The 13,071-nt window shown below is 49.3% G+C and overlaps 1 protein-coding gene across 1 annotated transcript; it reads right to left on the bottom strand.

Annotated features, from left to right (window-relative positions):
• Positions 1 to 6,860: 6,860 nt before the first annotated feature.
• Positions 6,861 to 12,689, bottom strand: LOC123110252 (cation/H(+) antiporter 19). The gene is made up of 2 exons (XM_044530727.1): positions 12,290 to 12,689; positions 6,861 to 9,291 (listed from the first exon to the last, which is right to left on the bottom strand). The coding sequence occupies exons 1-2, from the start codon at positions 12,491 to 12,493 to the stop codon at positions 7,063 to 7,065; spliced, it is 2,433 nt and encodes an 810-aa protein (XP_044386662.1). The 5' UTR covers positions 12,494 to 12,689; the 3' UTR covers positions 6,861 to 7,062.
• Between the last annotated feature and the right edge of the window lie 382 nt (positions 12,690 to 13,071).

The raw sequence follows: 13,071 nt of genomic DNA, 5'->3' as shown, positions 1-13,071 counted from the left end.
TTAATTAGTTTAGATAATTAGTCTTTAATTAGTTTAGATTATTTAGACTATTATTTTGTATGTTTAATTAGTTTAGATAATTAGTGTTTAATTAGTACACACACGTATTTTGTATGTTTAATTAGTTTAGATTATTATTTTTTCACTATTATATATGTATGAATGCATGTTAGATGGATATAATTAGTGTTTAATCAGTTAGAAATTAGTGTTATATAGAAATGTTAGAAATGTTAGAAATTTTAGTGTTATTTAGATTATTTAGATTAGCATAATTAGTGTTATATAGAAATGTTAGAAATTTTAGTTATCAAAATCCAATCATTAAAAAAATGTTACTTTTTGCGGGCATATAGCTAGTATTTGTTCTCGACGATGCCCGGCCCGCATCCTCGCCGTCGACCCGTCCGCGACGACGTCCAGCCGACCCATGTCCGGGACTGGGCTCCGCCGGGCTGGCACTGGGAGGTGCTGCCTGGAGGGGCGCGCCGCTTGATGAGGAACCCGGCCCCGGGTCCCGTCGTCGACCCTGATCTCGTTTGGTGGCGTTCGCATGGGCCAGTTTCGGTGCGGAGGGACCCGGCCCCGCCGGAGGTGGTACGTCGCCGTGTCAGGGAGGAGGACGAGCACGTCCATCGCTACATGGTTGCGTTAGAGGGCGGTAGGTTCTCCAATACCTGGCAGTATCTTCGGGGATCTCACTTCAGCTATGATCCTGTGAGGGTTCCTTCTCTTTGGGTGTCCACCGCCCGCACCGTAGGAACCGCGAGTGTCCTAGATTCTTCTGTAGTATTCGATCTTTAATTAGCTAGCCAGTGATGTACTATTCAATACTATATATTATTCAAGACGATGTATTCGAGATTATATCTATTATTCTAGACGAAGTATTCGAGATTATATCTATTATTCAAGACGATGTAATTTGAATACTAAATTGTTTTATATTTCTTTTGAATTAGTTAAATAAAAGCTATGGCAGACAATACCGACAGAGAAGGAGAACAGACCATGTTCGATATGATACGCGGGCCAAATGATGATCGGAATGAAGAAGATTATGATGGCTCCAAATTTCTAAACAACACCGGAGATGGTGATATGATATTCGATCGCGACGACCGAATTGATGAAGTCATGAACTACGATTATGACGATGATGAAGAACATGTTGATCCTGAAACAACAAAGACCGGTGAGGTATATATATTTATATAAGCAGGTATCTGGTGATCATCACATGTTTTAAATGACTTGAAGATATATTAACGAATCGATCTTTGTTCTTTCAGCCATCCGGATCGAGCAAATCTTCAGGCAAAAGGACGAAACGAGGCCCGAACAAAAAGTTGAAGGAGGGCGTAAAGTACAATATCGAGGCAGTCAGACCTAATGGCAAACCATTAGCGCCTAAGAAGATTGCGGACAAGTTCATTCGTCAGTGCGGAGTTCTTGTGAAGGACCAACTCCCGATCTCCCTTCAAGAATGGAGAGAGCCAGCAAAAGACAAAAGACCAAAAGGCAAAGAGGATGCTGCTCCACATTCAGATGTTACTTTTGTCGACAAGAATCAAAAAGATCTGCTTTGGGATACTCTCATGGAACATTTTACCCTACCAGATCATTTCACAGAAGCAGATGTGCAGAAAGTCAAGGACGCTGCTCTTAGGAAGATGGCGGTTGCATTCAAGAACCACAAGAATCGTGAATGGGACAAGTACGTCAAGGGAGAAAGGAAGACTCCAGTATTCGAGGGAACACTAGAGAACCAACGTGCTCATTGGGACGATTTCATGAAATTCAAGGATTCAGAATTAGCTAAGGAACGGTCGAGAATAAACAAGAAGAATGTCGAAAAAAAGGATAAGTTCCATAAGCTGGGGCCAGGTGGCTATGCGGTGGCAATGCCTAAGTGGGATAAGTCTGAGAAAGAGATGGAGGATGCAGGTGCCACTCCGGTTACTAAGAGCTGCCCCCCAGGGTCAGGACTTGGTTCTATGCGCATGGGGGGAGTTGGACCCGAAGATAGGCAATGTTTCGACGAGGGCAAGTCTGAAGGGAGCCGACGATGCGATACTTGTTGCAATAGAAGAGGCACGTTCGGGGGTGTTCCAGCCCAACAGAGAGAACGACGAGCTTACGCGTGCCCTGGGAAATCCTGAACACTTGGGAAGAACACGAGGCAAGGGCGCTATTCCGTGGTATGAGGGGTTCTCAGACTAGAACACCGACTACAGAACCCGTGCGAGAAAGAAGATTGCGGAGGAGAAGAAGAGGAAGATGGAGGAGGAGCAGAGGAAGCGGGACTATGAACGCCTTCAAGGCCTAGAAGCAAGTCAAGCGGAATTGGTAGTCAAATTCCAGCGGCAGCAAGAGCAGATCGACTCACTTACCCAGCAAAGGGGGTCTCAGCAGCTGCAACAGCTAGCGAATGATCCAGCATTGGATAGCACCGCTCCATCCATGCCGAGAAGCAGCGTGGGTTCCACCCCGGACGACGCAATGCTGGGTAGATACCCCGTGGATGACATCATGGAGAACACTAGCTGCGAGCTACACGTCAAAATGAAGAACATATCCATGAAGGTGGCGGACGCCGTTGCTTTTACAAATCCCCCCGAGGCAACCTTCCATTGCAACCCGATTCCAGCGGGCTATGCTCGTGTCTTGGTTGATGAGGTGGTGGACCCATATTCGGAGCTAGAGCTTGACTATCCTGGAGGTGACGACGAGCGCTTTCTCGGAGACGCCAAACATCGTATCATCATATGGAAAAAGGATTGCATCATCATTCGAAGGCCACCGACACCGCGTCAGCCGACTCCTCGTCGAAGTCCGCCACCGAGTCAGCAGTCTCCCGCTCCTGCAAGTCCACCAAGTCCGGCAAAGTGTCAGGCCACTCTTCCTCCAAGTCCGGCAAAGTGTCAGGCCACTCCTCCTCCTCCAAGTCCGCCACAGCGTCAGACATCCACTCCTCCTCCAAGTCCGGCACAAGCTCAGGCACTCCTCCTCCAAGTCCAGCACAGCTTCAGGCGGCCACTCCTCCTCGTCCAACTCAGCCCCGTCAACCGTCTCCGCCGCCTCAGCAATCACAGAAGAGACACCCAGCAGCTATGGTGCGTAGCGGTACGAGTCGAGGTAGTACAGGAAGTACAGGCGGAGGCAAGCGATATAAATATGGTCCAAGCCTCACGCCTCTTCCGTAGTGGGCTTATGACAGGTCCGAGGAGGAAATCGCAGCCATATCCAAGTCCGAGGTGGAAGCCCATTTTGCACCGAAACCGCCAACACCGCCAAGGGAGAAAGTGCCTGAGGAAACGATTGACCACTTCATTCGTATGGCTCAACCACCAGCTTCCGAGCCTGTTGACACAGACTATGAGCGCCACATCAGGAAGTTAAATCGAGCACGTGTACGTAAGGAGGCGAGCTCGGGATCGAGCAAACAAGAAGCAGCTGTCAAAAAATGCGGGAAAACCATTCCCCAGCTGGAAGAACAGGCGGCGCAATCGATCCCCTCGCTTGTTGTGCCAACAACACCTGACAGTACGCGCGCCCAATATTATTGTGGGTAAACAGTTTACGTTCCTAAGGTGGGCAATGTGGTAATAACGGAGGAGCATATAATGCAGGCTGAAGTTCTCAAAATCACTGTTGGACAACTCCTCGAGATCGAGCCCATGCCTGTGCTTAGAGAAGATGAAATAAAACGAAAATATGTCCGGGGCCAACCTTTGGTCGAGCCAGACAAGGTCAAGAACCTCCCAACGAGAATGTATGAATTGCATCAATGGTACATGAACATTACCAAGATTTCCGATCGATTGTCCCTCATGGTGAATGTCAAGGAGGATCATTACTACCATGAGAAAGCTGTGTCCGTTGAGTATTCTGAACTGTTTCAGTTATACAATTAAGACGCACTCGACAAATCTATCGTCAGTTGCTATTGTCTGTAAGTGATTTCTTTCTGTAATTTAAGTCTCAAGCTAGCTGTAGTGATCCTTATCATTACCTGTAATTATCCTCACTATATTCTTTTCTGTGGTATTATATGCAGGATGAAGATGTATGAAATGAGAAAAGGTGGACGCTATGGCATTGGGTTCATTGACCCAAACACCGTTAATGAATACACATGGAAAATAGATGAACGTCATCAAAAGGCCGTAGAGGACAGCATGCTAGAGTTCTTGAAGCGCCTCAAATACAATGAAGATATACTACTTCCTTACAACTTCCAATGAGTCACACTGTCTTGTACTACAAATTCTCTGTTTTTGCCTACTAGCTAGCTACATGTTTTTGCTTACATATGCCGGTTAATTAAGACATGCAAACGTGCGTGCATGCAGATTTCACTGGGTCTTGTGTATCATTAAAGCTGACGACGGAACAGTTGAAATACTGGACTCACTACTCAAAGTTAAAACTGACTATAACATCTTGTTTGGGATAGTCAACTGGTAATTTCAATCATTATTAACTATATATCTCGGCCTATTTAGTTCGTCATTTCATGATATGAACTATTTAATAACTCCTTTATTCATTTTCTTTGTCGGCGGGCAGGGCTTGGGCAAGGTTCATCAGCGTCACGAATGGCGAATGAAAAAAAAAGCTTCAATGGTTTCGACCCAAGGTAAGTAATTAAGTAGTGCTAGCTAGCTGCTAGTTGCCATCTCTTTAATTATCATGCTTGATTAATTATTATCTGATCAAATTCCATTCTCGTAAAGGCCCTGAAGCAGGCGCAGGGGACTGATCTGTGTGCATTCTGCGTTTGCGAGAACATTCGCATGATGGCGTCCAAAAGGAGCAGATCTCAAAGAAAGGAATGGGTACGCTTGTCAGAACACTATTCACAATTTTTACACCATTATCGATATCTAGTCACACAACTAATACACATGCATATTGATCTCCTTCTTAACAGTTCAGAGAGGTGCGGGAGAAGCTCCTAGAAACGGAGCGCGTAGAAGCACTTCAAGAGGAAATAGCGGGATTTTTGCTCGACCAGGTCATAAATCCGAAGGGAGAATACTATTACCCGCTACCGCCCCCATGAAAACCACTTCCAATTGTCATCGTGCTCCGAAGGCACCAATTAGGCTAATGCCACTGGCTCCGAAGGTAACATGCATATGTAGGAGAAATTGTATATAGCTAGCTATACGTTTGTGTATATGTGAATTAATTATTATGGTGGTTTGTGAGACATTGATGATATATATATGCATGATTGGTTCTACTAGAAATTCTATATATATATATACTATATATATATATATATATATATATGCATAACGTGTACAATGTGTAGTATCGTAAAATACCAGCAAACGAAAAAGAATTAAAATAGAAACACAAAATTAAATGAAAAAGAAATCATAAAACTAAAAAAACCCAAACCTTATAGTATCGGTTGGTATTACCAACCGGTACTAAAGGGCTCCAGCCCCCCGAAGCTGGCTCGTGCCACGTGGTTGCCCTTTACCACCGGTTCGTGCTGAACCGGTACTAAAGGGGAGGGGTTTTAGTGCCCACACTTTAGTGCCGGTTATGGAACCGGCACTAAAGGGCCTTACGAACCGGTGCTATTGCCCGGTTCTGCACTAGTGGTGGGATTGCCTAAAAAAACATACTACCTTCACGACTCACTCACTTGTGTTCACGTCGTTGGGTCATCCTGCATAGGGTCGAGGTTGGTCGACTTGCCGTGATGCACTATCCAATGCCCCTCATTTTCCATGAATGCATGCTTTTCCTTGCATGCATGCGTACAATTAGTGTGATTTCTTGCGGTTTTTTCCTTGGTCGGATGCTCTCATGCAACTGCCATATATAGGCCATGGTAAGAGTGCTTGCTATAGTTTTGTTTCCGATACTTTGATTAAAAATAAAAGTATACATTTTTTACTGTTAAAAGTTAGTAGAAAAATACCTGTGTGGTATAAAAATATTGGTCCATAAAAATTTAACAATTAATTTTAAAAATTCATGTATTTAGAAAAGTTGTTAATATATTTTGAAAAAATGATCATAGTTTTTAATCATTTAATTGAAAAGTGTTCATCCTTTTTTACATCATTTTACAATATTTAAAAGTTTTCATTGTTGCTGAAAAATATTCATGTATTTCCAAAAGTCTTCCACATTTAAAAAAGTGTTCATGCATTTTAAAAATTCTCATATAATTTAAAAATGCGTAGAAATATTTTTATAAATATTCATATTTTTTAATGTTCATATGTTACTATAAAGTGTGAACACATTTAGATAATTGTTCATTTATTTCCCAAAGTGTTCATGTGTTTTAAAAATGTTCATGAGATTTTTAGAAGGTATTCACGCCTTTAAACCAATGTTCATGTAGTTTCTAGAAAAGTGTTCACTCATTTTTATGATGCTCGTGTAGTTTTAGGAAAGGTGGTCATGCATTTTCAAATGTATTTGTTAGAAGAAGGTTATGTATTTAAACAAGAAAGAAAATAGATAAAATCAAATGGAAAATTTGAAATGAAATTAAGCCGCCGAGCAACCTTCTTCCATCTTCCATTCGACGGTGAATGCAGCCCTGTGCCAAATTTGCTCGGACAGTATCTTTAGGCCCGCAAACAGAGAGGTGCAGGACATCCATTTTTCTTTAAAATCCCTCAAAAAAATCTATTTTTCTTTAAAAGAAAGAAAAAAGACATCTATTTTTTCTCTAAAAATTTCTCAAAAAATAATAATCTATTTTTCTTTAAAAAACAGAGGAAAAGTGTGCTTCGGTACATAAAACTGTTCGTACGTACACGTATGCTTCTTCTTTTTATGAGAAAATGCATGCACGTATGCTTGGGATGTAAAACACAGGATGCTTGAGAAACTCTGGACGAATTTTGAGAAAGATAGAAACGGTGGATACAACCGAGCAAAGCAAAGGAAGGCTCGACGAACAGCAGCAGCACTACACAACAACACACATCACTAGCTATGTACAATTCATCGCGTACGTCGCGACTCCACACGCGCGCACAACACGTCACGAAGCCGGCCGGCGGGAGCTCGTCGATCAGCTCACGCCAGGTCGTTCTGCGGCGTCCACGGCACGGGCACCACGCTCGCGCTGGCGCCGGCGCCGCCCATCTCCTCGTCCTCCACGTCCGTCGCCACCGGCGGCCTCGCCCTGGGGTCGAACCTCTTGCTGGCCGGGTTCGTCGCCGGGTCGTACCTCTTGATCACCAGCACCGACGCCGACGTCTTGAACTCCGGCGACGCCAGGTAGCTCCCCACGGGGCCCAGCTCCTCGGGCCTCTCCACCAGCGGCTCCGTCGGCGGCATCCTCCCCACCACGAACATGTTGGACTTGGACAGCGAGTTGATCGCCTGGAGCACCTCCTCCTTGGCCGACGCCTCTACGTCCTCGTACATCGCCGACCCGTCCTTCTTCACGGCCTCGACCTTGCCCTTGAACGCCTCGACCGCCGCCTCGTCGGCTGCGTCGTCGGACGACGGGCGGCTGGGCCGGAAGCGCGTCACGGTGACGGCGACGCCCGGGTGCTCCGACATGCGCGTCGCGTACGCCAGCGCCTCGCGGTCGTCCGCCCCGCCGAAGAAGAGCATGGCCACGGAGAACGCCACGTTCTTGGCGGCGACCTGGGAGTGGCCGCCGAGGCCGCGGTCGACGAGGATGGCGACGGAGCACGGCGCGCCCCGGAGCACGCGCTTGTTGACGGCGTGGTACTGGGAGCCGAGCGAGTGGAAGGAGCCGTCGTGTTGGGGCAGCTTGTGGTACGGCATGATGACGATGGCCGCGCGCTTCTCGGCGGCGCTGTCGATGACGTCCCGGTGGATGGTCTCGAGGTCGGAGATGGCCGTCATGGGCTTCACCCTCACGGCGCTCAGCTGCTGGAACGCCTCGAAGGCCACCACCATCTGCTCCGTCTTGTCCCCGCTGTTGAAGAAGGGCATGGCGTTGCGGCGCGTGCGGTGCACCATGGAGATCGCCGACGACCGCTCCGAGAGCTCCACCAGGTGCATGGCGTACATGGCCAGGCGGTGCCGCCCCGTGCCCCGCGTCGACTCCACGAGGTTGAGCAGCGTCGGGATGTTGCGGTTGCTGTGGAAGCAGGCGAGCACGCGCAGCTCGCTGTCCGCGTCCGCCGGTGCGCCGCCCTCCACGGTGCGGCGCTTGTACGGCGCCGACGGCCGCGCCGGCTTGTAGATGGCCATGACGATGGGCGTGGTGATGAAGGTGGTGAAGAGGGCCATGAGCACCATGATGGCGAACGACTCGTCGTTGAGCACCTTGCGGTCCCTGCCGATGTTGAGCACGATGAGCTCGACGAGCCCCTTGGTGTTCATGAGGAATCCCAGCGTGACCGCTTCCCTGACAGGGATCTTGACGCACAGCGACGCGATCACCGTGCCGCCGATCTTGCCGAGGCAGGCATTGATGATAACGAGCACGAGGAGGCCCCATGACTTGGCTCCCCGGATAGTGGCCACGTCCGTCTTGAGGCCACTGGAGACGAAGTAGAGCGGAAGGAAGAGCCCCGAGATAAGGTCCTCCACCTTCTCGATGAGCACGCCGGCGAACGGACCGTCCTTGGGGACGACGATGCCGACCATGAACGCGCCGAACAACGCGTGGATGCCGATGACGTCGGTGACGAAGCCGGCAGCGAGGACGATGGCGAGGGTGGCACAAATGTACACCTCCTTGACCGGCTCACCCTCGGGAGACCGGTGTGCCATCCACGCCAACAACGGCCGGAGGAGAACGCAAACGGCGATGACAAAGCCGGTAGCGGTGAGGAGCACCCAGAGCGAGATTATCGGCGAGCCGTCACCGGAGAGGGCAACGGCGAGCGCCAGCAGGATCCAGGCGGCCACGTCATTGACCGCCGCGGCAGACATGGCCATGCGGCCGATGTCGGTTGTAAGTAGCTTCAGCTCGGCCAGGATACGGGCGAGCACCGGGAAGGCGGTGATGGAGAGCGCGACGCCCATGAAGACAAGGAACGGCCCCTGCGGAGCGCCCTTGACGATGGTGGCACGGAACGCGAAAGACGTGCCGATGCCGAGCGCGAACGGGAGGGAGATGCCGGCGAGCGCGATGGCGAGGGCCTTCTTGCCGGTGCGGCGGATGGCGGCGATGTCGAGCTCGAGGCCGACGAGGAACAGGAAGAAGAGCAGGCCGAGGTTGGCCAGCGTGTCCAGCACCGGCAGGCTCTTGTCCGGGAAGACGGCGTGCAAGAACTTGCTGCTCCGCCCCAGCGCCGACGGGCCCAGCAGGACTCCACCCTGCATCATCAACCATGCACGCATGCCATTTCAGTAAACAGGCCCAAATTAAATCAACCATTCCATCTATTTCGATTTCTTGCATGCCATTTAAGATTTATTTTCCATATTTGTGATTTGATGAGCAGTGTGCAGTATGATGATATGCAGTCACTGGACTCAGATAAATCAGAGTAAAACCTGTCCACGTGTCAAAACTCCAAACAAGATTGTGAAACAAGCAGTTTGCTAGCTAGAAGGTCGCTTGGAAGCAACCAAGAAAAGAAAGTAAAATATATGTATAAAATTACTAGTACGTCCCCATAGGAGGTTGTTACAAGTTATTAGCACATGTCTTATGAGTAAGTTTGCAGCTACTAGTTGGCACTTGGCAAGTATGCGCCCTATTATATCTTGCTTAAGCAAATGCAAATGTCCTGCAAGTCAATGACAGCCAGGTAGCCAGCAAGCATGCCTTTCTACCAACGATAATGCATTTAACAAGTCACCTTGCTTGTTCCACATTTCTCACTGCCGGTACATATATACCCTCAGTTTAGCCCGTGTCTTTGACTACTACTCCCTCCGTTCCAAAATACTTGTCGGTTTTAGTTCAGTTTAATTTGAACTAAAACCGAATGGAGGGTAGGGGTCCTCCGATCTCTGCAAGTCCATGATGCCTTGTTAGAGATCAGAGAGGCAGTTGTCATTTTGTCAAGCATTTTGCTAGAAGGTATACTTTAGCCTTTGTCTTTGACTTGTTGTAGTAGTTAAGCAAGGCAAGCAACAGAAGCAAGTTAATTATAACCTGGCTGTGAACAATGGCCAAAAACATGTCCATGTTCTTTCATTTTGACAAATTCCAAAAGCACAGTTAATAACCGGCGATGCTCTCTTTATTTTATTCCAACTATATATGCATGTGCGTGAATACTCCCAACGGAACGTGCGGTGCGGGGAGGTCGTGCAGGTCAGCATGTTGATTTCTGTGCCCGTTTCAAACATAGCAACAGACACACGGGCCATTGACTTGCGGATCGCCAAGTACAATGAGATCTCTACGTCTCAACGTCATCAGGCCACTTTGCGCCCAAACTGAAAGTCGTTAAACAGCTCCTCAGCACTGTTTGCTGCTGACAGCAAAGAGGCATATATACATGGTGAGAATCACGGAAGATTCACAGCTGCAACCAAGCTGTGATCGGAGATCATATCGCATGCTGATGATATCTTCTTCTGGAGACGTGGTGCACATCATCGATCAGGAGATGGTGCAAATCACATCTCCCGTCTAGGGATGATTCAGGAACCAATATACTACTCCCATGTCTTCTTAGGGGGCGCCAAGAACCTCCTTTCTTCTTGCTAAGCTAGCGAATAACTCTAATCTCTAGACAGCCGCGCACAGTTTTTTACCACTATAAATTATTTTCATGGGTCGGCAAGCGGTCAGGAAGAGCACATCCGGGGCAGCATCCCCCGGGGGAGTTGGGATACGGCCACGTGAGCGGCATGGCACTGCCCGTAGGCTCCCTTTGCTTCGGCGAAACTGAAACGCTCCCACTCCATCGGATTGATTAATTAGCCTTCACTCCGTTTCAAAAAAAATTAATTAGCCTTCACAGTAGCGGTGACTAATTTTGGACAGTACTGAATCGATCTTGCTACACCACATGGTCTCTAGCTAGCTGCCCATTTACTCTTAACCCCGGTGATGATGCCAAACATGGTAATTAACAAGTACTCCCTCTGCCCCAAATTACGTACTCATGACATCAACGAATGTATCTATAACTAAAATACATCTATATACATTCAGTTCATTTTCGCGACAAGCAATTCAGGACTAAGCACATGCATGCCAAACCAGCATGGGTTCTTTCAGAAACTCATCGATCCTGCAAGTTTGAGCAGGGTCCTCATGCAGTTTCCTCCCCGAAGCCGTCCATTTCCAAGGCGACGGAAATGGGTGTTCCGTTTCATTTCCTCCTCTGCTGTTTTTTCTTACGTGTGCGTTGGAATCCAGTTGGTGGAACTCAATCTAATTCCCCACAAATCTGATCACCATTTCCCATTCTTATATTTCTTTTTTGATAATGAAACTCAGAGCTGTCCGAAATGACGGGTTTCTGTACATCGATTCGATTCCCGAATATGCTTACTTTTATTTATTCTGACCTTCTTAACTTGGAGTCGTTGGTAGCAATTACTTAACCTAGAGTTGGTAGCAATCCATTTTTTTTCCATAATGAAACTCAGAGCTGCTAGATGCATGCTGTCTCAGGTACGTATAACGAATTTCCCGAACATATACTTGCTTTTATATATTCTGACCTTGTTAACCTAGCTAGAGTTGGTAGCAACCAGTTTAGATATATCTTAGTACCAAATCCCATGATTAATTAGGTAGCTCCGAGCCACGGTGCCCCCACAAAATCCAATACTGAGGCCAGCCCGACTGTCTCCGTCACATGCTACAAACAAAGAAAATGGGATCGAGCGATGCCATGAGAGCGACGGGAAGGCTGACTCGAAGGGAGGACTCGTCTGTCCCGTACGTCGTCGCTTCCAGCTTCCTGCGGCCAGGGCCACCCACTACCCCCCGAATTTTCTAATCGACCAGTCAAAGCGGACTGCCAGCAGAACGTGACGCGCGTCGATCTCCCTCGCGCTTTCGGAGGCTGGTTCAGACGCCCGTGCACGCCGCGGCCGGAGAAAATTCGGCAGCGGACGCGGGACGGACCGGCTGCTTGGGTTCTTCTGGGAGGACCCCGCGCGTCGCCGTCGCCGTCGTCCCCGGCAAAAGCGCGGACGGGGCCGGGCATGCACGCACGCACGCACGCACACGCGGAACGAACTAGCCGGCCAATTGAAACCCTAGCTATAGCTACCGCCGTCGAATCGAACCGGCCGGCGAGGCGGCGAGCGAAATCAAATTGCGTGCACGTACAGGTGATCGATTAGATCACCGGAGGCGGCGGAATGAGAAGGAGAAGGAGGAGGAGGGAGGGCGGCTTACGATGATCTCGGCGATGACGCGCGGCTGGCGGAGCGGGCGGAGGAGGTAGGCGAGGCCCCGGGTGACGACGACGACGAGGCAGATCTGCAGGATGGCCAGCGGCAGCGCGTAGTCCAGCGGGTTGTCGCCCTGGAACGCGCCGTGCGACGTCGCCTGCATCGGCGCCGCGCACACCCCCGCCCCCGCCGCCGCATGACCCGCCATGGATGCCAACCAACCACCTCCTTCCTCTCTCTCTCTCTCTCTCTCTCTCTCTCTCTACAGTCGTCTCCTCCCCTTGCGGCGCCGCCTCGCTCGGCCAACCCGGGCGCGGGGTTTAAATGTGCCGCCGCCCGATCGAGCTCTGCGGCTTCTCCCAACGGCACGGATCTCTATGCGCGCTCGCTCGCGGTTGCACAGACGGTTTGGTTGGGTTTGGGCTGGGTTTGCAGCTGCAGCCGCTATATATAGATCCCCGACTGGCCGCCACGTCAGCCGCCCCGCCTCGCGAGCGATCCAGGGGGTGTGTATGCGACGCTACGTACCCGCGGCGCATGAGGAAGCGGCCCACCCCTTCGTGTTTCCGACCCCCAGGCCCCAGCAACTCAGCTCTAGTCAAGAGAGCATCTACCACCGCAACCAGCAAATTCGGGCTCGTCCGCAGACACTGGCCGAGCACTTCTCAAATCCTATCATCCACCTCCGTGTATCTCATATCCCGATACCCTATAATTCATACTAAAGTATGCAACGTAGAAGTAAACAACGTAGATCATGAAACAGACAACGAATCGGACATAGAA

The sequence above is a fragment of the Triticum aestivum genome, chromosome 5B, assembly GCF_018294505.1.
Source record: "Triticum aestivum cultivar Chinese Spring chromosome 5B, IWGSC CS RefSeq v2.1, whole genome shotgun sequence".
Lineage (NCBI taxonomy): Eukaryota > Viridiplantae > Streptophyta > Magnoliopsida > Poales > Poaceae > Triticum > Triticum aestivum.
The sequence above is the reverse complement of the archived record's forward strand: the minus strand, read 5'-3'. Positions and strand labels throughout refer to the sequence as shown.